The 26,062-nt window shown below is 37.1% G+C and overlaps 2 protein-coding genes across 12 annotated transcripts in view; both read right to left on the bottom strand.

The window, feature by feature from the left end:
- Positions 1-984: 984 nt before the first annotated feature.
- Positions 985-20,051, bottom strand: TRPC1 (transient receptor potential cation channel subfamily C member 1). Of its 4 annotated transcripts, XM_039556672.1 has the most exons (14): positions 19,694-20,051; positions 18,282-18,436; positions 16,942-17,043; positions 15,913-16,115; positions 14,646-14,777; positions 13,156-13,351; positions 11,609-11,773; positions 11,437-11,503; positions 9,778-9,917; positions 7,587-7,730; positions 4,833-5,008; positions 4,476-4,677; positions 3,748-3,942; positions 985-2,913 (listed from the first exon to the last, which is right to left on the bottom strand). In XM_039556672.1, the coding sequence occupies exons 1-14, from the start codon at positions 19,827-19,829 to the stop codon at positions 2,686-2,688; spliced, it is 2,241 nt and encodes a 746-aa protein (XP_039412606.1). In that variant the 5' UTR covers positions 19,830-20,051; the 3' UTR covers positions 985-2,685. The 4 variants fall into 4 exon arrangements, with proteins under 4 accessions (XP_039412606.1, XP_039412605.1, XP_010404417.1 ...); XM_039556671.1 differs by having other exon boundaries at positions 11,437-11,773; XM_010406115.3 differs by lacking the exon at positions 19,694-20,051 and adding an exon at positions 19,437-19,674 and having other exon boundaries at positions 11,437-11,773.
- Positions 20,052-20,856: 805 nt separating this feature from the next.
- PLS1 (plastin 1) overlaps positions 20,857-26,062 on the bottom strand; it is a 42,969-nt gene continuing 37,763 nt past the window's right edge. For all 8 annotated transcript variants that reach the window (XM_039556674.1, XM_039556673.1, XM_019289932.2 and 5 more), the window contains 4 exons: positions 25,748-25,881; positions 24,750-24,873; positions 22,567-22,691; positions 20,857-22,087 (listed from right to left, as the gene is read on the bottom strand). In XM_039556674.1, the coding sequence (XP_039412608.1) occupies positions 21,952-22,087; positions 22,567-22,691; positions 24,750-24,873; positions 25,748-25,881 (519 nt within the window). In that variant the 3' untranslated portion in view covers positions 20,857-21,951. The remainder of the gene's footprint in view (positions 22,088-22,566; positions 22,692-24,749; positions 24,874-25,747; positions 25,882-26,062) is intronic.

A 26,062-nucleotide genomic window follows, 5' to 3' on the forward strand; every position in this document is an offset into this window, starting at 1 on the left:
CTCAATTTTTCATTTATCAAGGCAAAGTTAGGTCTAAGACAAAACAGACATTAACATGAAAGGGAAGAAAAATCAACCTTTTCCAGTTGTCTCAAAAACTCTACTCAGTCCTTTAATGACTTGCACTAAAATTTGTACAAGGAAGCTCTGAATCCTATAGCCAACTCCAGCTTCTCCAAACTTTTTTTTTAATATGTAAAATTTTGTTTCTGTGCCTGTCCAGAACTATTCTGTGAATGTGCGTAAGGGAGACCTTGGAACAGCCAGTACTAAACTGCCAAATGAGAAAGCAATAGCATGTTTAACATATGTGAACTAGGAAAATCTAGATGATGAGACAAAATTGAGTACAGAGAACAAAGCACTCAGTACTGATTAGTAGCCCAGTAGAGAGGAAGACTACAACGGCTTTCAAATAAAACAGAGATGCAAAGTGTCATATAACTAAGGTAGGGCAGGGAACAAACTTCTCTCTTTCTGTCTCTCTCATTCTACAGGTTTGTGTTTCAGTGACAAGTAAAAACTCCAGAAATCCCAGTTCGAATCCAAGGTCCCCGAGAGCCTTGAAGTACAACAATTCTTCCTAAGGACATCTACACTGTAGTAGAATGCAGTGCCACAAGACAATGAGCAAGGTAGCTCTGAGTGACTCTGCTCAATGTATGAAAAGCACTCAGAAATAGCTCCATTAGCTCCTTCATTCATACTCTCAACACCCCCAGCTTCCCACAACTAACCATCCCAGTGCCAAACAGCTGACAGTGCATCTGGGATCTAACCCAGCTGGTCTGGAACCAGCATCACTTCATGGCACTGCATGAAGCCATTTCAATGAACCGAACAGGAGGGGTCCAGAAGGAAAAAGGCAGTAACACATTAACACCACCTACCTTCCTTAAACTTACTACCTCAGCATGACAAAGAAAATACTTTCAATGTGGTAACTGATAGAATGTGTTTGCAATATGACCAACCGTACAACCATATTTTTCAAAGAGCTTTTATTTGCTTCCTTTCTTGAATATACACAACATACACAGCACATAGTTTTTATGTTGGTGCATTATTCAAACACGAGATCTCAGTCCAAATACAAAACTCACTGATCCTCTTTGCTTTCAACCAGGACGTTAACTTCCTATTCCCATGAAAAGCCAACACATATCAGAATTCCTCTATACTCTTAACACTTCTAGAAGCAGAGTATTAACACCTAGTTCAGAAATACATAATTTCATAGTACGGAAAATATATCACCTTTACAAGAAAGAGTTTTATAAGAATTCCTTCAAAAAAGTAAACATTCACGTAAGCACCCACTCTGTCAATCTCCCAAAATCAACTGCAATCAAAGACCTCAATGGCTACCTGCGCCTTCCGGACATACGACCATTTCAGAAGAGCACCATCATAATACTAAAACTGTTAATCAATCCTTTAGCTGTCATGAATATACTTACTTTGTAATTAAAAATAGGGGAATTTCACATTTCTCAATTACAGTTTGTCAGCTTGAATTATATACAAGCATATAAAGCCATATAGGACCCTCTAGCACAGAAAATCCACAAAGCCCTTACTGTCCATTGTAAGCAAAGTCAAATAAACTATTTTCACAAAACACAGTTTTCCTGACACAAAAAATAATGTCTAGCTTGGCAACAATTCTGCTAAAAAACAGGAAAAAAGAAAAATTTAAATATAGGATATGTAAAATCTGTCAAGCAGACCCTTCTAAAGTACATCACTCCAATGACAAGACTCAATGACCTCACAGAAAGAAGTGGAGAACGGTTCACAGGAATTGTTCAGCACTGCAACCAATAGCACTCATGTGGCTCCACCTCATTTTCATGAAATCATAGATTTTAATAATTCAAATAATTTATCTAGATTTTAAAAACCCAAGATACTAAACATTTAATGTTCACAGGTTGGTTTTAAAATTCTGTTCTCAATCCTAACATGTATATTAAAATGTACTATTGAGGCACTGCTGAAAAATCCAAGCAGGGTTTGATTGTCTTACACATAATGATAAACATTCAAGAAATGGTCTGTTTTGTGTTCAAAATGTCAATGTTCCCACCAAAGTGAAAAGTCTTGATGATTTGATTTGCTGTATTCTATAAATGTTAGTTTACAGTCAGTGTTAACATACAAAACTAGAACTGCCTCTTTCAGAGCCATACAGTCTTCATGTGCACTGTAACCTACAGTCATACATAATTTCCAACTGTGCTGGAAATTTTCTATTATTCTTTATCTGACTTTTCTATTAAAAATAAACAGGCTGGATTTTTATTTTAAAAAGTCTGTCTTCTCCCACAACTTGAAAAACAAGTATCAAAAAAGAACAAACAGCAAAAATAGAAGAAAGAAACATGTTGTGCTAGTTATGAAGCTCTAACACCTGACAGCCACAGACAGTCTGAGGAACATTTAGAAAACTCCTATATACAAATTTTTATATACACACCAAGATTAAGAGGTTAAGAAAATTAGTGTATCTGTTTTTGCATTCATTTTGACATCTTGGGCACCGAGCTGCAACTCATGCAAACGCATTTTCAAATGTATTTTTGTGCAATAATCTTCTCGTCTATACGATCTGGCAAAAGAATTAGGTCAACACTTCCACCTATGGTATCTAAAAGCACACACCTTTTGTTTAAAAGTTAGGCCTTAGTTTCTTGGATAAAACATAGCATATTTAGAAGTCCGAAAGCCAAGCAGGTCTCTCATTTCATTCCGGAATTTTGACAAGTCCTGCCGCAGTTCATTGAGGTTTTCCACAGTGGCCTGATCTGTACTTTGCATCTTCTGTCTCATGGAAGTCAAGTAACGGTGGACTAAGCAACACATCACCTTCTGGTAATTCTCATCTCTCTTCTGTTTCAGATTTCTCCATTCCTTTAAACAAATATAAGATATTTACTATGCAAGTGATTTTTGAGCCCTAAAGCCTGTATACAATTATACAGAGAAGAAATATGAACAAAATAACAAAGCAATTTTATAAACACATCCTGATGTGCACAAATATACAATGCCTATAAATTGTCCACAAAATTCAAATTAAATTATAATCTGCTGTACCAACAAAACTGAGAATTTTTATCTACCTGGCTTGGTAATTGTTCTGTGAGCAATTAAGAGTTCCATAACCCTGAATGCCTCTCAGTGCAAATTCCATAAAGTGTTTAAATTTGTTTATTTAATGCTATTTTCATCAGCAAGAAGATGCAAAATTAGTACGCAAAATTGCAGGGTACAAAAAAAATGTTTATAAAATAAACAAATAAAAAATCCCTTCCCCAACAATGAGAGGCTTCCGTGATCTTTTTTGGTTGTTTATTCTGACACTTCTGTAATATGTTTAAAATCAATTACCTTCTCCAAAGAATATTCTAACCTCACCATTTTTGAGATTAGCACATACTTCCTTGAGGTTTTTACGTATTTTCATTCAATCCAAGCATTTTTCCCTGACTGTTTCTGGGGGAATTGGGGGTTGGAGGGAAGCGGGTTGAAATTCCCAAACCAGAAAGTTAATAGAACCTTACTTAAGAAGAAATAGGTAACACTTATTTATCTTGGATGTGACACACATTATTCTGTAGCTCCTATTTATCTTAGTAGCATTCATCTTATGACAGGCAGCTTCATGCAGCAATCTGCTACTTCATTTTAGCAAGCAGCACCTTTCCAGCTGCAGAGCCTAGAGCTTTCCCAATCATTCCTCACCTTTAGGCTGTTCTGACGTTTCACTTTGCCACTTGATGTATGAGAGCAGATCCATTTACTGAGACTGTTGAAAAGGTAACAGATAGTCTTGGGAGAGGGTATAATGTTGAAAGGTGGAGGGAGTGTGCATTTATCATCAAAGTAGCTAAGCCAAAGCTTGGCACGAGCAAACTTCCACTCCTTATCTTCATGATTCTAATACATCAGAAACATTAACAGAGAAAAGAAGCAGAAATATTAACAGGTTATTTTGTAAGTTTAATTTTCTCATACCTGAAAAACTGACCATTATTTAACTTTGGTTATACAGCATTTTAATAGATAGATTACAGAGTATTTTAATAGGTTTGTTTGAATAGTCTAATATTAAATACTTAAAATAAGTACATCTTTCTACAATTCACTATATACTCTAGTATAAAATTCAGAAGGTATAACCCCATATCAAATGCCAAAGCACCACACATACCAAAACCAGCATTTGAACAGCCATTGTATCTAGAAAGTCATCAATTCTCAGTGGGCCAAAGCCCTGCACACATTCAACATGAACATTACAATTTTTTTTTATCCAAGTAAATAAGCAGCTCTTATTTGAAGGAAAAATACGAGCTCACAGACAGAGCTCGTCCATGAGGTCTGTAGATAATAAGTCTACACATCACAGGAAGAAATTTGTGTAAAATCAAAAGATACTGGTAATTGGCAATTAATCAGAAACCACTTACTGCTATCAGCTGAAAACTTTTGTGAAGCATTGCCACAAGGAGTTTAGTTAATACTATCACAACCACCACATTGTAGGTCCCAACAATAACAGCACCCACAAAAGACTGTAATTCTTCACCGTAGCTAAAACGTGTCACAAAGATTGCAACATGTGCCAGGGAGAATATATACCAAAAGAGAGCAAAACATGTACCAATAAACCTACAAAAACAAGAAAAAAAATCTGGTTAGGTAAACCTAACACCAAAAGTGTTTAATGTAAATTCAAGATCAGTGAAAAAATCCAGTCAAATTTGTTTAATTACTAGGGATTAAGGGCTCAAACAATGCAGTTATGTTACAGATATCAAACTCACGAATGGAATGTGTCATTGCTCTGTTGTTCACAGAAAATGCCCGCACAGTCTTTTTCTTCATTTACAGTAAATCCTTTATCATAAAGTTGTGTCAATCCAATTGTGAATGAGAACAAGACAAGAAGAAACATGCCCAGAAATTTTCCAAAATCTTGTAGCATCTGCCCCATTGAAATCTGTGAAATAGATTTATTTCTAATTTTAGTTAAACATGTAGTTATTTTTATTTGTATTGTCTCCTTCAGCCTTTGATCAACAAAAAATCTATTTACATTTTACATATTTAAGTTAAATTTTGATATGCTAAACAGACCTTGAGGTCAGGAGATACCCTTGTACACTGTTCTTCAGAGAAAAATTCTAGATATTAAAAAGAAAATGTAAGTAGCTTTAACATCACCTGGAAAAACAGTATCCTCCAAATAACCATAAGCAATATTATGTACACCTTGTTATTTATTTGCAATACGAATGGTAATAAGGAACTCACAGGTCAACAGACAAAAGCAGTAAACACATTTGAACATAAAATGCCATCATAGAAAGTTAATAAAATATTTAGAAGAACACTGAATTAATCAAAACATTTGGAATCATAATTTATCACTAATAAAAAACCAGCCAGTATACCAAAGCCCATCTGCAGAATACAGACTTAGTTCACTGTACATTTTATATATGATTTCAAATAAACACGTGTGTAGGCACACAGAAATTGAAGAATAAAGCATAGAAGGCATGACAGTAAAGCTGGATCATTAGTTTCTAATTCAAAATACCCTATACAGAACTTTGCAACGTTAGAAATACAGCACCTTTAAAAAAAACCTAAACAAACGCTTGTGATTTTTTTCCAAAGGAAAGACTTTGATTTGCTTTTGACATAAGCACAATGTTTTACACAGACCCAGCATAAAGTGTTTACATAATTTAATTAGTCTTCCTACAAACTTCTTCAGAACAGTGTACCATTATAAAGAATGCAAATATATGTAAAAAGGGATTGGGTAAATCTAATCTATATAAATCGGTGTGTGGAAAGCCTAGTCTTATATGAATCAAAATCTGTACCAAATCATAGTCCAGAACTGTAACACAATTGCCAGGTTTTGCAAGCACAGCTTTTCTGGAGATGAATTCCTGCTCCCTCCTTTGCTGCTGGAAACTCACCCAGTACCTCCTGCAGCACAGCACATTCAGAGTTTGTACAGTCTGTAATGGTCATGGAGACTCTGCAGCTGTGGGCAGAGCTCTGCACCAACTGTGTGCGTGTTTGGTCAGAGGATGACTGTACTCCCCATTGAACTGTTTCATCACATCTAACCCTTTAAGGAAAAAACCCCAACCCAAATCCCAACAACATTCACCTTTTAATTCACACATGGCTCCAGCTAAGAGAGAGACAAAGTAGATGAAACAGGAATGCACAAAAAGTCCAAACTGCCTGAAACTGTTTTGTTTGGCATAGAGTGTAATAACCCATCCCAAATGCCAGTTGCTTTCTTCATAGGTTTACACTTTCCCTCTCTAAGTATTTACAATTTCTAAGCACTTGAAATCTAATTATCTAATCTAGGGGAGTATTATTCTACTTTCCGTTAACAATAAAAAGCACCACATACAGCCAATTTACAAATCTGGATTATAACAGGTTTTATTAACCAATGAGTCAAGTAACTGAATGCTTAAAAATAACTCTTAAGAGCCAACAGAACAGGGTAGCTGCCTTCCCCCGCCCCCCACTGTTGGGTTTCCATGCCATATTTGATTACCACCATTTGAACTTTGTGACCTACTTTCAGTAAATACTGCAAGAGTTGTTGCACCAGCCCTCGGCCAGCAGTAATAACATAAGCTCCTGTGTGCCTCTGAATGGCGTGACTGTTGACTGTTTTTATTTACTTGGAAAATTTCATAACACAGCCTTCTAATAAAAAACTTGTGAAAGATCTAGTACATAAATAAATATGCACATTCAACAGTGAATCTCTTTAAAATGTGGAGTGACTTCAGTGTTCAATCAATCTGTACAACCCTAATGCTTAATGCAACACCAAGACTTCAATATTTTTTTCGAAGTGTGCAAATACATTTCCATTTAAAATGTATAACAGAAAATTAGGTAATTAAAATGTGGGAGGTTTTACTGTCATCCCTACTCACTGGAAGGCTCCAACAAATTCCGAGTAAGAAGAAACCTGTTCTCCCTTCTTATAACTGCCAATAAATGGGTGACTATTGCAATACTCGAGAGATTTATATTTTTCAAACAAAAGCAATTTGCACAACTCAAGGTGTAGCTTCAATGAGATCACAGACATAAACAGAAAGGCTCTTGATTACTCTTCCTTGCTACACACTTCATTCATCTATCTCTTTAGAGATAAGAAGGCAATTATTTGCATAAAACTTTACAGGAAGAACCTGATCCTTACACTTTTCAACTGTGAAAACTTAGGTGGTATGTTAAGCTTAAAACAGATGAAAACAAAAAGACAGTATAGGTACAGCTATCATGGAAGAATACCTTAACTGAACTACACAAGGTCTTTCACTCTTTTTCTTACCTTTGCCCATCTAAATCAGTATGTTTTACACAAGAGATTAATTTAAAAAAAAAAAATCAAACTTCAATGCAGTATCACTTCCTTCTACTTTTCACTTTCTTTCTTTAACATCTTCTTTTCCTATTTTCAGTAAGACTCTTGACAGCAAATTAGGTTTAATACTTTTTCGAGCAGTAATTATATTCACCTGGAGTGGTCCCAGAATGGAGCTGGTTGTGTACATGAAGAAGAGACGCAGGTAACTAAGAACATTTGCAAAGGCAAAAAGACCTTCTGCCACTAGGGTAGGATGGAATGCATCCCAGTCCTTCCTTTCAGCATAATCATGAAACTGCAACATAAAAAGGACAAATTGAGATCACTGACATTATAAATACAGAAATTCACCCATACACCTCTCCCCACTTCTGCTTCCAAAACAGGTAAGAGCATAAATGAAATGAACATATATCACTCATAGATGTCATACCTCTTTCAGACAAAGGCATTTTAAAAGCCATTCCAGAGGGAGCCAGAAATCAGACAATTTAAATTCAACACCTAACTCTGCCACTCACTTGTTCAAACCATTTATTCCTCTGTTCTGCTTTCACTTCTACTCTGTTTTGCATGGTCTATTGAAACAGGGACTTAGGCACTTTATAAACACATACATTGCCTACTACAATAGGCCTCAATCAAAAATAAGATTGAAATGCTACAAAGAAAACCGATGTACACATGCAGTTGCTGTGTGGTGACAGCTGATCTTAACCAGTTTTGGAAAGACTTATGACTTGGGGCTCCTTCAACAGATTTTATCAGTGGCTGCAGAGAATGGGAGTCACAAGTAAACTGTTGATTGAAGTATTATCCACTAAGTACTACTATTCAACTTACTCAGGGAATATCCACAGATTGCTAACTTTCAGTTTGGCTCAAACATTCAGCATTTATATTACCAGCTTCTGCTGTCTCAAAATGGACATTCGAAAACTAAGGAACTCACAGCTGCTTTATAATAACTTGCCCAAAAGTCTGCTGCACAAAGATGGCACTAAATAGGGGTAAGTATTTTTTATACACTGCATTTCATGTGTACAAATCTTTCTGCTACAGAGACTCTTCCTTTATTTCTTACAGTTTCAGTGCCTACAATGGACCTAAGATACAAACTGAACATTTTTATTTGGTTTTCTATATGATTTATAAACTATTAAAATAAATTTTGCCATATAAAAGGGGCAAAACCCCCATTATATGCCTAGTCTATAGGACAGGAGTCATGCATCTTCAAAAAGGTTACAATTTAAATTGGCAACAATGGGCTCTTATCTCTGCAAAGGAACTAATACTAGAGACATGCTGGTTGCAAAGCAAATGGCTGGGAAGGCAGCCCAATGTGGCATTCTCCCTCTAGTCTTTTTCCAAGAAATGGAGCCTTCCTTTTTAAATGATTACCAGCCTCTGAATCAATGCTAGGATAGGGAAATGAGCCAAACACCAAGTTGGGTAGAACTGAACCAGTTTATTTCCCTCCCAACTGCCAGACAGCTGTCAACTTACAGTTTTCAAGACACAATAACGGTGCTACTGCACTGGCTTGGATTTTGCTGAAATATACACATTCAATTGGCCTGGCAGTTTGCCATGTGCTGTGTGGTTAACAACACATGCAATAGAATGGCAATAATAATTTTCAAAACTCGTATTTTCAATCAAATCCAGATGGCTTTTTATAGAGACAAGGCAAGGCTCCTCTATAGTCTCAGGGCTTTTATCCTTACTACCAAAGAAAACCCCAATCAAAAAAGCCCCACCAAGCAAAAATCAATTAAAAATCCACCACCGCCACTTATGACATTCGAGTATATGTACTCAAAAGCGAAATAAAACTTTCCGCAACAAAAAGGCATCAGGCAATCCAAACACAGAGAATACTATTAGCTTTCTGCAAAGTACTGACCTATGGAATCAGGCAAGCTCAAATGCCAAATCTGATGAGATGCATTTCCCTAAACAAAACTCAAGCCATTTGGAAGACTAGCCAGTTCTTACAAGGAAGACATTAGCTCTGTTTGGGGTTTCCAAGCACTTAGACATGTCTTGATATGTTTTCTAACTGCTATTTGCCTCATCAACTATTCTCTGAAGACCAAGGTGCAGCAAGAGCCAAGGTCTTGACAGCTCCATGGCCCATACCACAGAGAGCATTTAAGCCCAAAGCTTACACTGCACCCACACTTTAGGCTATTACTAATGTTTACACTTAACCACAACACCCTACTACTAACATACCACATGTAATGTACCTTAACGTATTTTGCAGCAATGTACTAAAATCATATTTGCTCAGCCAGTCCCAGAGGAGCTTTGGATCTATGAAGATTGGTGCTCACCTTGTTATGGGCAACAACTTTGAGGGCAAAAGTTGCCAAATACAAGGAATTCATGACAAAACTAAGCTGATTGCGGGACTCTTCTAAAAAATCTTCTAAACCATCGTACCAGAGCCTCTTGACATCTGACCACACCATTCCTGCAGGCAAAAAAAACCAAAAAAAAAAAACCAACAGGGAAGTGAAGCCATTGTACTGAACAGATATTATTTTACATATGATCACCATGTATTTTACACTAAACTTGTTACAGAATCAGTAAAAGGAAATGGAGAAGATGGTATTTACACACACAAGAACTGGAGTTCTGTTGTTTCATTTTCGCATGGAAGACATTTGTATTCATGATTTTGAAAGTTTAGCCAGAACAACACAAAACTTGCTACTAGCCTGAAACATTAGAAATTCTGCTGTGGCCATTCTGACAATGATTTTTAGGGAGTATTTTAATGGGACTATGGAATATAATAATGTAAGTGAATCCTTGATACTTGATTCTTTTCATTCCAGTTGATTTTGTAGAACATTTTCTAAATACGGTCTTTATCAACTTAGAATATTTTTATGGAATCAGTATAATGTCATTATAAAATAAGCATTTAATTATAAATGCAATTACTATTTAAAAACTTGAGATTCAATAATGTGAAAAATAACCTGATTTTAATGATTATGTTGCTTAGATATAATTTTTAAATCCTACTTGAAATCCACATTAGAATATTACATGCAGAAAAAAATACATGTCTATAGCCTTTAATTAAAATTACCAAGACCACCTAATGACATACTTTGTCTACAGCAGACTTGATGGAACAAAAGAATTTATAAAATTATAATATTTAATTTCGAAGCAAAGGAGGAATCTGAATTGTACTCAAAATTTGAAGTTTTCAAGTTTCTTTTAAGACCTGCCTGTACTTGCGTGGGGGATACTAAATATTTCCAAGATCTGCAAGAATTGCTCAACAGTTTTAATACAGCTCAATTGTGAAAGGAACCACTATTACACAAAAAACCCCTCACCCTAAAATATGAAATAAATCACCCACAGAATTACTTAGAAAAAAACTGTGTTGTTTTTCACTCTATCACTGCTTTTTACAAGTCCAATGATACAAATGATACATATCTAATTACCTTACATTAAGAAAGGCAAATTTTAATGTAAAAAAAATTGCATGCCAGACAACCAAAAACAAGGTAAAAGGTTCTATGAATTTTCAACCAAAAGTTCTTGAGAACTCAACAAAAATTATAATTGTGCTCCCTCTGCTGCATCAACCAGAAGTGACATGCAGCCTTTCTGGTACAGTTACGATAATCGGTGACCATGACATACAGAAACATGGAAGACCATAACATGGGAAAAAATACTTGTTTTTGTGTTTCGAAAAAAGCATGAGGTAAATGCACACCTTAAATCTCTTACACTAAGATGGAACATGAATACATAAACATACACAACATATACTTTTATCTTTAAACCACGTGCCAACACTGCAGCAAGTCCAAGTTTTATTATTAACTACTTCTCCAGTCAAGCATTACAGAACTGCTAATGAAAGACTGAGTTATTACTTACTGCTGATGTACCACTTAACTGGCAATTTTATATATATTCTGCAGTTGTCATCCAATCACTCAAATCATACCTACCAATAAGCCATATTATCAGAAGATAGTCAATTCTCTCCAGGGCTGGTCCCATGGTATTCTTCTTATTCTCATTGTAGACAAGGGAATACAAATTAAGTAATAACAGAAATGTGAAATACGAAGCTCCATGAATAATAAACTTCATAAAAGGAGTGTGAATTATTCGACCTACTCGAGATTTAGGGGCTAACAAGTAACACAGGGACAAAACTGGCCAGAAAATGCCAACCATCAGAACAGTCAGGATCTTCTTGCAGGTGTGCTTGCGCCGATAGCCGGCCATCTGTCCAAACCACACCGTGTTGAGAAACTGCTGGCAGTTGGACTGGGCAACAAACTGGGGGGGAAGGAGGGGGAGAAACAAACAAGGAATCACTCTCAGGTTTCTTAATACACATTACTAAGTCACATCATTAAAATTAATTTTCTAACTATATGTAGCTACCACTTAACAGGAAAAGGCAAGAACATCAACTTGAAATAATTATCTTGTAAGAGACCTAATTGCTATGGACCCACGATGAACATAAACATCCGTTATTTTAATTTCCTTCTAGAGCCAGCAACTAAACGTAAATTATACACACTAGACTTCTAATGGTTTTCAGTTTAAGAATTAGTTTTGATTTTTAATTATTTAGAATCTAGCATATCAATAACATCACACCGCAGAGTTACAAAAGAATGTATCTCATTAGAGAATCGTTTGTCATTTAGTTGAAAAAATACCAACAAAAAGAACCTTGCTGTTACCACATTTTATAATGCATCACAAAAACTGTCTCTACAGTAATCTTGTCAGGACTAAAACAAGTTCTGCAGATACTTTCCTCATACAGCACAAAAAAGTTGTTATTTTCCAAGACCTGTAGTAAAAACAAGCTATGCTCAAACCCAGAGGAACACCAAAATACTTCAGTGTGCTTAATGAATGCATTCCAGAAATGTGTAATGCTGGTTGTAGGGCAGCCCAGAACTACAGTTTATGACTTTTAAATGCTATGTATTTCAACAGTTTCACAAACAGTTTAAGCCTAGACATGTAGAACAGACAAAATTATATAATTCCTTTTGCAAATGCTAACTAAAAATGGATTTTGCATGAAAAGGAAACTTCCACTCTATCCTTGATCCTTGTACTAGAATCCCACAAATACCCATTTGCCTTCCAGCACAGAAAACTAGAGTTATAATTTATGAGGGGACAAAAATGACAATAACCTTCTCCATGGAGGAAGTTGCATATTGACGGCATAAAAAGTGCTGCTATTCTGGAACAGAGGGGCTATTCAGTTGTACCAGCACAGGTCCAACCTAATTACTGAACAGCACAGGCAAGGCCTGAGACAAAGCTGAACAGTTAATGACCAGTGAGAAGATGATAAATCATGTCTGGCACCTAAGGATCCATGCCTCTCTAGGCAAGGATTTAATGAGAATCGGAATAAATAATTACCACTACCAGAGCTGTTCATAAAAAAGCAGTAGTCTATACTTCAATACAGAAAATACTGCATTCATCTCCACAATAAACACTGAAGAAACACTCAGTATCTTGCAGCATCCCTGTTTCACATACTGATACCCTGTATATTAACATCTCTTCTACAACTCCTGTAAATTTATTTCCACTTCTGCATCCAGAGGCAGAACAACAAAGTAATTAATTACTAGCAAAATATGATACGGAAAGTCTATCAAGTTACTGCAAAGACAAACCTCCTTTTGATTATACTTGATTGCAAGTTTTAAACGGCTTAAGTTCATCCTCTCTTCCAACAATCCTCGCTTGTCTACATGTTCATCACTGGAGGTGTGATTCAGAATCACTTCCAGCTCCCGGGAATTCCGCGCCTGTGCAAGTAAATCTTTAGCAAAGGTTTTGCACTGTTGAGCGAGCTCCTCATAATCATTTCTGAAATACACAGAAGCAGTATGTACTATTCCACTGGTTCTGTATTTTCCATTAAATCACGAATGATACATTTTTGGTTGGGATTGTATGATATGTCAAGACAAATTAAAAGAAACCACCCCAGAAGTCCTATATCAAGGTCCAAGCATTCCTAAGACAACTCTGAGTAGTTTTCTCCACATAACATGACAATTACACTTCAGTTTAGTTTGCAAGATCACTAGAGAAAATCTGACAAACAGACTTACAGTATACGAATTCTTATGTCATGATTTCCATACACAGAGTTAAAGCTTAGAGTTATTTCCAGGAGATGAGAAAGTGTAGCAGTCACAAAATATGGCACTGGTAAGTAACCACTTGGACTTTCCTACTGGATGGGAAATTGTTTGAGGTTTTGCTTTATTCCTGTCATCTGAAAACTAGTCTATTCACTAAATATTATGTATTAATATATTAAACACATGAAAAGAAACCACACGATTTCCTTATCTCACCTTGCACACAGTCCATTTTAATACCAAGCTGTATCACAAAAATCCAAAAATTGAACTCTTAATAAGAAAGATAAGCAGCTAAAATCCAGAAAATTCAAATGTTGTTTAGGAAAGTAGAATTTTACTCTATATAAACACTTGCTTTCACATTCTTGGAAAGCTTTTGTGCCGGTAAGTTACAAAATGGTAGAATCTGCGTTGTTTAAACATGAAATTATATTGAGCATTTGTTCATCATATAGAGCATTTTCAGTATGAAGTCTTCTACACACATATGCATATTTTAAATATATACACATATATATGTAACCATACATACACACATGCCCTCTTCAAAGTCTTACATAATAAGGAGCAAAATTAAGAAACAAAACCCAAAACAACTCTCAACATGAGTCAGGTCAGTATAATCAAGGTATTGCATATTTCTACCCTGATACAGAAAAAAAGTACAGAGTACTAATGAGATATTGATATGATTAATAGGTGCGTGAATTCCAAATAAGTCAGCATTTAGCATAATTTCTGTTTGTTTTTGCAGAGTAGAGCTGAAATTTGAACTGTTGGTGCAACTACATGCATTGAAATGTCTATACCTAAAAGGATTTAAAGTAATTAAACTGTCAAAATGACTACTAATGAGGCATAAATTATATTATATAACTTATTACATCTAATTATCAGTTTAAACACTTCACTTACAAAAAATTAGGAATAAACATTTTCTAATGCATATGTATTTCTACACCTGTAATTTCATAAAAGTATTCAAAGTGATTTGTGTTTTCAATTCCTACCTGAATTCAACCTCAACAAGGCTTAGTTCTTTCAAGTCTGCACTGAGTTCAAAAGCTCGTAGGATTGGATCCTCCTCTGTTAACATTATTAAGGCAGGACTGGCCAAACACCGATAAATGTCCAGACGAAACCTGTGACAAAAGAACAGCAAGCAAAATGAGGATGTTTCATTTCATTAGCAACTTCAAATCAGAACCTGTTCCAAAGGTTTGCCTAAAATAGTCAGCTGAAAGATGAAACAATTTGGATTGTTAAAATCAGACACTACAAACATCAAACGCAGTGTGTCCTGGAAGATACATTATATATTTAGAACCCCTAAGTATCCAAAATCAGCCAAAAAGGTTCCCTCTTCTTTTCCTCAGTACTTCCACTGTTATCAGTACATCAGCAGAAGTTCTAGATTAAATAAGAGCTGCTATCTCAAATATTTCTGTTTGTCTGCCTGGGATACCCTGACATCTTTACTCATACTCAAGTTAATGGCGTGGTGTATAGGATGGATACCAGAAGGTGGCCTGCACCAGCTCACTACCAAAAACTCAAATACTCTCACTTCTCTTATTTTTTAGTATTTTGGATACAGACTGGAGTAATTATGCAATAATTAATAGTGTATTGTAATTACAGTACAGTTACAATCTTTGAACTCTGTGATTTTTTATCCTCTCACATATTAAATTTATTTAACCCTCAAATACGTTCTCAAGTTAACCACACAAAATACTTCCCAGATTGCTAAATCCCTCTCCTCATTTGAATCTTTATTAAAAAGCTTTCTACTTTCAAAAATACCAAAGAATAAAAGAGAAAAATTGTCTTTAGTTTGCATTCATCAATCCATGCCACATAAACTCTTTTAGGAACAGGATACAGAATTAGCCACCTCCTCATGCCAGTTCACAAACCCCCAAGCATTAACTAACTTGAGCAAAATTTTATTTGTGTAGTCCCTATGGCCCCAAGCCAAAGGTAGCTAGAGTGTTTGAGACACAACTGGTAGAAAGGAAAGGCACTTAGTGACTATGCACAATGACTGAAAGTATAAAACCAAAATTACAAAAAAAGCCACTGCCTCCCACCAGCCTTTTCAGGCACAACCCATCCCCAAGAACTACCATCTCTCACAAAAAGAGTTACAATATACTAAAGGAATCCACTCACAAACTTTACCTTAAAAGAAACAGGAAACATACTGAATCTGACCCAGGCAATACCTGAGAATTAAGAATCTTTTTATTATGGCCTATGACTGCTAAGTCTTACCTGGAATGTCGCAGACTATCTTTTTTGTTCTTGGCAGTGCACAGTGTGCACTCACAGCCCACAGCATGAGGTTTGGGTAATGATATGTCTTGCTTCAACAGCATGGTGAGAATTTCATAGTTGTTACGATGAGCAGCTAAAATTACTGGTGCCACATCCATGGTTGTTGAGTACTCTGGGTTCTGAATGCGTTCCATTAATTTCTGGAACAAAATGTAGGAAGTATCTAAATTTATTACCTACAGTTCTACTATATGTAAGGGGGTTTTTGACTGTTCAACCAAGAATTTCTCCTTCAAAATACTTTCCAATGTTTCATAATATGAAAAGAAGGAAAAATATGTAACAACAGTCAGGTAACAACCTGTCAGACAAATACTGAAAAACAGTAACAGATCCAGATATGTTTCTGGTTAATTTACATAGAAATACTGTCTATTTTTCCAACAGACGTATGATATTAAAAACTGTTATTCTGGTCTAGTCCGTGAAAAAAATTATTGTATTTACTACTGAAGTGGAGAAAAAATACCCTGAAAGTGCCATACTCTGTTACACAACACTTTATTCCTTCCCTCCCTCTACCTCTACTTTGTGCTTTCAAAAGTTCTTTGGTACTTAATCATTGACAAGGTATGTTTCAACTGATTCATTTCAAGGTAAAGGTCTGATGTTTATAGATTTGCTCTAAAAATCTATGAAGCTTCAATACATGAATAAACCCTTTATAAGTCAAGGCTGCTAACCACCCTGTAAACAGACTACTAGAAAAGATTTATAACCACTAGGTTTTTTTCTCTTCTGAACTAGGCATGTGTTTGTCAGGTATAAAGCCACTGGATTCCTTAGGTGATAAAGCAAAATAACGTATTTCATCTTTCAAGACAAAAGAGGCTACAAAAATAATCCCTGGTGTCCAGATTCTATCACTTTACAGATGCAGAATTTAAGAATATTGTTTTAAATATTACAGATACCCAAAAAGCAATAGCCTTCCCAACCAAAAATCAGGGAGTAACAATGCTTAACCACAATGGTTGGTCTGGAGGATCGTTTTGGTCGGTGATTAAGTAGAATGTCAACAGCTCCCACCACTTCTGAGTCAATAGCCACCAAAAGTGCATCCGAGGACTAAGGAAAGAAAACAAAACATATGTGAAAACAGCAGAAACTTAAACAGCATAAAGAGACAAACTCAAGCCAAACTGCATTTTTTTAATATATTTTTTTAATTTATTTTTAAAGTACTAAAATGATGTTCTGTATTATCACCAGACATATGATCAGGATACAAATTCAGGTTGCCATTGCAGGAGTTCACAAAGATTTAGTGACAATTTGTTTAATTGCACAAACAGCAGAAGAATCAATTCCATAAATTACTTTCCAGCAAAGATGATGCATAAGACTTGCAAAAATCAAGTTTAAAGACACAGTCTACCAGGTTATTAGACACATTAAAAGCAAATGTTTGTGTAACACAGCTTAGGCATACAGGATACTTCAACCCTGGATTTGTAATTGTGGGGTCCAGCTAGGAAAATAAGCTTTTTCCTTCTTGGCTGGTAACCAACCACTTCTGCACCTTCTGTTAAGCTGAGATAAGCAGCTTTTCATTTTCCCTACAGATGATATTATTCTTTTTGATTCATTTCCAAAAATTCAGATTTTTGCTCTAAAAAAATAAAAGAAAATTACACAGCTTTTATTACTGCCATTAATTCAGATAGGGAAAAGCTTGTGGTTTTATTCTTGCCCAATATGAAACAATGTAATAAAAGATGCTACTTTCCCCTGTCTTACATATTTAAGCCATCATAGCTTCACCTCTCCCAGCAGCAGCAGAGATGCTGCATACAGTTAAAGAAGTCATGTTGGTAGGAAAGTGCCCTGCCATCAAGCAGAGATCAAGTTTAACAAGAAAGCACTGCAGAAATGCATGTTTGCCTTAACTGAAAATCCACTAATATAACATGAATTTTTCTGTGTTACCATTTTTAAAGTTAATATACTCTACAGCCAAAAGGATTTTTGCATTTTACACTTGTTAATATGAGGCACTCATACCATATACCCTTTTTTTTTTCTTGAATATAATGCATGCACTATATCAGCAACAGGAGTAACATTTAAAATAAAATGCAAACTTGTTAATATCATAGAAAATGTTACTTACACATTTGCCAATAAAATCCCACTAGAAAAGTCAACTTGTGAGAAGAAACCACTTTCACAATTACTTTTTCCAATTTACTGGAAAAAGAACTGAACTGCCTAAAAGGCAGACTGTATTTATGTCCAAATTCTGACAGATTAACAAAGAAGATATATGACTACACTGAACATTTTTAATAAAGTGTGTTGGATACCTGGCAGCCATAATCCAAAAGCAGCTGTAGTATGTCCAAGTTTTCATTTTCAATGGTTATGGTAACAGCATTTCGTCCAAGCACATCCACACAATTTATGTTCATTCCACCTGAGCTGTTTTCCTCTAAGAGTTTCTTAACCATGTAATAGTCACCTGCACAAGTAAGGCAGGGATATCACTTCATATTATAAAGCAATAAAAGCATGTGAACATTTTAAGTACCAGGCAGCATCAAACGACACTATTCCATAGCTGACAACAGACACTGAGAGTATCAGACAAGTAAGAAGTCAAGGTAGATAAGCATTCTATCATCAGGGAGAAAACTAAAGATGTTTCAGGAGATCCCTATTCAGGAAAGCACCAGACATGTACTTTAATTCACCCCTTTACTTCCAGTCCTAAAAACAAACACACACAAAAGCACGGGTGGTTTACAAAACTGTCTTTAGGATAACAAATTACTTTGCAACATAGAAGACCATGACCAAGACAGACCTTAGTGTAGAATACTTACAGAAGTATATGTAGAATACTCCTACATGCAGTAAAATACATACCGAGCCTGCAAGAGTACTGAACCAGCTGTTATACAGACAAGTGGGTTTTGTTACATTTTTTGTAATGCAGCCTTTCAGTTCTCTGAACCTACGTTTATAGCTAAAGACAGAAATACGTGCCTTCCTCTGATGTTCAGGACAGACTGCACCGGCTATGTAACAGCAAGGCATCCCACCACCGACAGCCCCAGAGCAAAGCTCCCAAGCTCGCTGGCGAATGTCACTGCAGAAGTACCCCTGTGGTTGTGAGCTAACCCAAACTCGGGGCAGGACGCAGCTCCAGCTCCTGCAGCCATGCTTATGCCCCAAGCACGCAGAGCCATGCAGCACACCATTAAAAGCATACCTCGGAGTCTAACGTTTCAGACCTGTTAAGGTCAGTTTGATTTAAGGACACGTTTCGACTCAAAGGTAACTAAATATAGACTTAAAGCAAGCAGCATATTTTAGAAAGAAAAATCTCTTCCCATCCGCCACCAATGGCGCAAATCATAAGATACTGGTCTCGCTTATCCTGGGGATGTCTAGATACGACCCGATTTTACAGCAGCTCTCTACTCAGAGACTCTTTGAACAGCGAACACAGCAAATACCTTCCAAATTCATCCGACACAAACGGACTCCCTCACGAACGCAGGAGGAGCCGGCCCCGCGCCTCCTTTCCCGCTCAGGGGCGCGCGGGAGGCGGCGGGCCCGGACGACGCGGTGCCCCAGCAGCAGCCGCACGGCGGGACCCGCACCCCGGGCCGAGGGGAGGGCAGCGCAGGGCTGACACCCGGCCCCGGCTCGGGCCCTCGGAGCGAGCGGCCGAGACCTCAAGGGGGGTCGGGCCGTGCGGCGGGGCCGGTACCTTTGTCGCAGGCCAGTAGGAAAAGCTTCTCGTCCAGCGTGGTCTCCTCCTTCACCTGCCGCACATCCTTCAGCGCCAGCAGCTTGTTGGGTGAGGCCGAGGCGGACGGGTCCGCGCTCTGGTACAGGGCGGCCATGACTCCGCCAGGCCCACGCGAGCGCGGGCGGGGCGGTGTTGCAGCTCCCCCGCTGCCCCTCGGCACCGCGGCCGAGCTGGGCAGCGGCCCCGGCCAGGTCACCCCCGGCGGGCGGGCAGGGCAGGGCAGGGCCGGGCGGGGCCGGTAGGGCAGGGCAGGGCAGGGCAGGGCCGGGCGGCCGCTCCCCGCCGCAGTGCGCAAGCTCCGGCCCCGCCGCCAGGGAAGCGCAGGCGGGCGGGCGGAGCGCTGGGGCCGCGGCCCGAAGGCGCCGGCGCTGCTCCGAGGGCAGCCCTGCCCCTCCCCACAGCCGGGCAGGGCACCGCAGGCTACCTGCGAGGGAGGGCGCGTTGGGACACGGAGCGCGCACGCTGCAGCAGCTGCTGGCCCCCCCACGGCTGCGTTTGCCCTTAACTGTTTTCTCCCAGCCGCTACAGTAACTGCGGCCCTGCTCACCCCAGCATCAGATGGGTACCCATGAAAACCCATTTCAGTTTCAGCAAAGCGACGTTAAAGTAAGTCTGGGCACTTACAACAATAGTTTATAAAACAGGAAATACTGGGTTTTATGGAGTAAGCTACCAAATGCCTGGCAGGTGAATACAGTACTTCAGGATTATATAATTTAATAAGAGATCATTTATTCTTAGAGTATAGATATTAAGTAAGCCTCCCTTTAACCTCTCTTGAATGAGGACGTGGACTGAATTGTCTCCAGAACTCAAATGCTGTCCGATACTCTGTCATCATCTTGAACTGGGAATAGAAACCAAGTAAATCAAGCGCCTTGTGCAAACAATACAAACCAGTAAGCAGAGGCAAATGGATTCAAATCCATGCACTTAATTCCCTCCAGTCCCCTTTATCCCACTACATAATGAAAACTGGATGGATGCATCCCTTACTGTTGCTATGTTGTGTGCAAGATAGTGAAGATGTAAAATTTAGTCCAACTGCTCACTTACCAGGATTCTCGGGTTTTGCCACACTTAGGACTGGTTTCAGGAGGTGAGAGAAAGTAGAAGCTTCATACTTAAAAAAATAATCTCATTTTTATTTCGTTTTCTTATTGTTTGGCTTCTGGTAACAATTTTATTAAATGTCCCGCTCCAGCATGATTAGTGAAAATTTACAGCTGATGAAAAAGGAGTACAAATACTTACTTCAAAATTACTAAGAAAAAATTATGGACTTCATCTCACCCAGAAAATGCACCAATCTTTCTACACAAAACCTCTGCACACGCAATACACACTTCAGAAAAATCAAAGGAATCATCTATAAGGAAATGCAGTACAGTAATGTGAAATCCCATACTGGACTAGCCAGCTCTTTATTGTTTTCTTAATACAATATTTTATGAAAAGGTTAAAAAAACTCAACCAACAGCTGTTTAGTCCAACTGCAAAACTTAACACATATGCAGACGTGATAATGACAGGACATTTCTGCTTTCTATTGCTGTTTTTTTTCGTACAACATGGTTTGTAAAAGTTTCTGCTAAGTAACAGAACAAAACTACTACATATATTTAAAGATTATTCCCACAAAAAAGTTTCATCAGTTTAATCAGTATTCATTAGTTACCAGATATTATCACAGGCCTTTACTTGCTCTCACTGAAGTCAATGACAAGACCCTTACTGGCTCCAACAGGAGTTAAGCTCTCCAAGAATAAGGCAAGGATGATAACTTCTGTGCAGTTTGGAGTCAAATCCAACAGGATTGGAATGCACCTTGAGACTTGTATGACTACATGTAAGTAACACCCACAAAAATCAAAGTGTTTCATAATTGGTCCTGAAACAACATATGTAAAACAATGCAGATTCTTACAATGCTATGGAAACTAACACAAATGAAGCTTGATTTACATGGGCTTTTCCAAGCAATACAAATCTATGATGTTAATTTGTTAATGAACATGTTCTGAAAACAGTATTAGCCATAAATAATTCATGTGTTATGAAATTGAATAAAATTAACTAATATAAACACATTTTTAAAAGATAATTGATGAGTATATTTGTGCATACAATTTTTCTCATAGTAAGCTTCAGAAGTCTGTAAACTGCGAGGCATTCATCGTGCTTAACATGGCAGAAAGTTATATTACATGTCTTCATTATTTTATTCTGTTCAGTCCTCTTCCCATCAAACATGCAAACACTGTCATCACCATTTTTGGCTTTACTTCAACCAGATCATCTGGGAGAGCATAAATACGAGCACCAATTTTTCGAGCAACTGAAATGGCATACCTTGGAAAACAAGAGAAAACGAATACTGTTATTTTTCTGGCATCTACTAATATGTCATAATTCACAACAACAAAACCAGATTTCAATAGCAGGATAAGCCTGTTTAATCAGTACTTAGGCTCTACTAGAAAATGGACATTATTGTGAAGAAAGCATGTACTGACAATTGTACTGGGAGATGTTTTGCTACTGGTTATCAAAGCATTTATTTTGGTCAAAACCAATATGAGTTATGGCAAACTATTAAGAAACCAATTGCAGTGCAGTGGTGGTAGATCATATCAGCTGTGAATTTGAGTTCGTATTTTAGATACACTAGAAAAATAACCCAATAATATTAGAACTTATATTCTATTCAAAAAAATCAGTTAATATTAGTGTCATCTTTCTCTTAATAAATCAGTAAATCATGCATTACACTGTGAATTCATGCATTTCCTGCATTTCGAGAAAATACGAAGCATTCATTTAAAACTTACTTGGCATTATTCAATTTGTCTTGGTAAGAAAGGTCTTCTCTCTTGACCATTTCTGGACGAACTGCTTTTGGTGCAATGGCATCTATTAAATCTAGGACAGGTAAGCTAGTGCTAATTGATTTGTCCTAAAAGAAAAAGACTCACAAGATTAGTTTAAGCAATCTGCTTTGATTACTCCATCTTCAAATGCAAAAAACCCTGCAGCACATCTTGCATGCATACTGAAAGACAGAAGCCTGTTTTGTTACTTCAGTGTGAAGGTTTTCCTCACCCTTTATGAAATCTAATGTTCTTTTCTGCAATCAGTATTATAATGTTCACTGTGCTGGTATCATTATTGCACAAACAGTTTAAATTTATTTCATTAAACTTCCCTCCTTAAGCCCTAAGGAAGGAAAGGAGTTTTGATAGGAGTTCAAGGACCAGACTTTCAAAACAATAAAAAGATATTTACATTCCCCAATATGTATATTTTCCTTATTTTCTTGCCACAGAACTGTTTTCTCCAGTAGTTTATGGCTCACTCTTTTTACAATTTTTCAGCTCAGATGATATTCTGAGCTAGCATGAGCAGTCTGTGTTTTGTATTTAATACACAGACATTCTTAAAAGAGCAAGTGCTGTTGCTGCAATTATTCCTTCCCAACTGTCCAGGCAGAGAAGGAGCTGCTGATGCCAAAGCAACAACAGACAGTGCCAGCGAGGCTGGCTCAGGCCCTGCAGTGGCTGAGCACAAGCCACAGGACACTGCTGCGTTCATCACCAGGTCAGAACGATGATTTCCAACTCAGGGAAGTTCCACAGAGCCATCATACTAAGTATACATCTAAAAATACTAATATAATTCTGCTTCAAGACATTAAATGCATGGAGTATATTCCCAAGACACACCTTTATCATTTTTACTGTTTGAACTAATGGCAATACAATAGAATTTGGCTTCCATAGTCCACAGTGAAATATGAGGGACTTCTGCATTCTCTACGGTCTGCTTGCCATAGTAATCCCAAAATCCAAACAGTGAAAGACAATATTTATGTGAATGTTGTAAAAAATTATTAGTAAAAAAAAAAAGAATATTGAATAGTGGCACTTTACATCAGTACCTCCTTATCTTTATTGGTCAACTATCAGCTGAATTATCTTAAAAACACCATTTGAATGACCTTAAAAATGCAACCAGTGTCCCCCCAAAAACACAGGCATACCAAAGGCAAGATATTGGGACAGATTCCTGTCATACTTTCAACTTATTTAATACCACCATTACAACAATTTATGTAGAAATAAGAAATATTTCTCATAAGAAAATGAAGGCCCAAGTTACCTTCTAGAGTCAAAATGAAGTATTTTTACTTAATTTTTTGATTAATAATGCTTACCTAATTAAAGTTCATAACATAGTGAACTCTCAAATATTTAACTTGCTAGGTTCTTATGTTTGTGTTTTGAACCACAGACATAACTGCTTCAGGTTATACAATGAACCTGTACAAGAATGTTATCTTTGTGTGCAATTATTAACCAGACATTTCTAAAGCAAGAGATTCATGCAGAATAACACACCTGACACACATATGGCTTCTTTCATGTTTAACACTTAAATAATGTGGAAGGAATACTCTCTTCATCAATGTATTCTTCTTTCCTGAATGGGAAAAACTCCTATTTTCCCCCAGCCTGCTGCACATCAGCAGTGCCAAGGAACACACAAGGTGTCGCTGGTTACCGTGGGCTCCCTCTCCCGGCTCCGTCACACCTGAGAACATCCTTTAAACCAGCTCCTAGGAGAAGTGCTCATCTGCCCCCGGTATTTCCAAAATTGTTTTTCACACTTGTACAAGCATGAGAGTGCCTATATCCAAAAACTTGGAAAATATATGACATGCCATGCCCAAACACTGGTAACTTCAGACGGAAGCCCCTTTGAAAGTTTAAACTTCTTTTTCTTTTTTGGTTGTTGGGGGTTTTGTTCTGTATCTTACTGCAGCTATTATTATTTCTTTTTCTTAATAACAGATTTTAAAAATATTTTTGAAGAGTCACAGACTGTCAGAAATATTTCCTTATACAAAGTTGCTAGGTGATGGGAGAGCCACTGTTAAAGCCAAATTGTTAACAGATCAGGTTAAAAATGCCAGGTCTTCTTATATGTGGAAAGAAAAGTAAATAAAATTGATTACCTTGAAACTTATAATTGAAGTTTTCTTATTTGCTTTTGCAAGTGTCTGATTCACCCACTTAATGATAATTTCATCATTTACTTTCTCCCCCTCTCCAAGGTCGGACAGTACATTCAAAGTATACCTTCAATAAAGAGAACAGGAGCCTAAGTTAAAATGAGTGATAGAATTCAACTCTTCTAACGGTACAAAGCTACAAGCAAAAGTAAAATATTGTAACAATGCCAAGTGCTCCTCTTCATAACGTACCCTTACCTTATAAACAACTCAGTACTTGAAATCACTTTTACAAGAATAAAATAATATCCCAAATTTGATAATATTCACTGTAACATCTTCATGCCTTTGTTTTACTCAGTATATCATAATTAATTTTACTTTCTAAGTTTAAACGGCTCCCTACCATCCTAGTCCTTGAAAACTGAATCACAACAGTCTGAGTACAAAAACCATTAAGTGTTTAGAGATAGGTCTCAGAAAACTATGTGGAAAACATTTGCAATAAAACACTCTTTTTACTGAAACCACTTTATTTTTTCTTGCATAATACAGTAGCAAGATTTTGATTTGATGATACTTATGTAACTACAGATGTGACAGCCTATAATTTTTTACCCTTTTAACTTCTGTAGTATATATCACCATCTACTTGGGTTTTACAAATATTTAAATTACTCTCTACGTACAGAAAGATACATGGAATCAATATGAAATAAGCTCTTTTTACTTGCTGCAGGATTTATAATTTTAATCAGAGTTTCTAGTTTACAAGGTTTTAATTGTCGCTATACATCGTGGTTTCAATCACTACACAGTATGTAAAAGTACAAAACACATATACTAGCTTATCTTTGAGAACAGGGATATTTAGAGATTGCTCTAAGATTTAGAGTTCGGTGACCTGAGCAGCAGCTTTAATTTGCTTTGATGTACAGACACACATGCACATGTGCACAGACACATATATACACATCTATCATACACTGTGCCTAACTTACCTTCTCATCAGCTGCCATACCAAAGCCAAAGTCAGAGTTGGATTACCCTCATTTAGATCGTGTCCAGCAATACCAACCAGTGAGAATTTGGCTTTTGTCTTCCCAAGTTCTACTGCGTAATTGCAATTCTCAATCTAAAAATAAATTTTTTGTGCAAATAATGAAAACACCTTAATATTTCTGCAATATAGACCTATAATCTATGTGTATTTTAAATGACTGGCTTACTGTTACCTATGGTGAGATTCGAAGCTAGAAAAGATTTCCAGTCTAGCTACACTGTGATTAAAATAAGACAGTTTTTACTCTAAATGC

The sequence above is a fragment of the Corvus cornix genome, chromosome 9, assembly GCF_000738735.6.
Source record: "Corvus cornix cornix isolate S_Up_H32 chromosome 9, ASM73873v5, whole genome shotgun sequence".
Taxonomy (NCBI): Eukaryota; Metazoa; Chordata; class Aves; order Passeriformes; family Corvidae; genus Corvus; species Corvus cornix.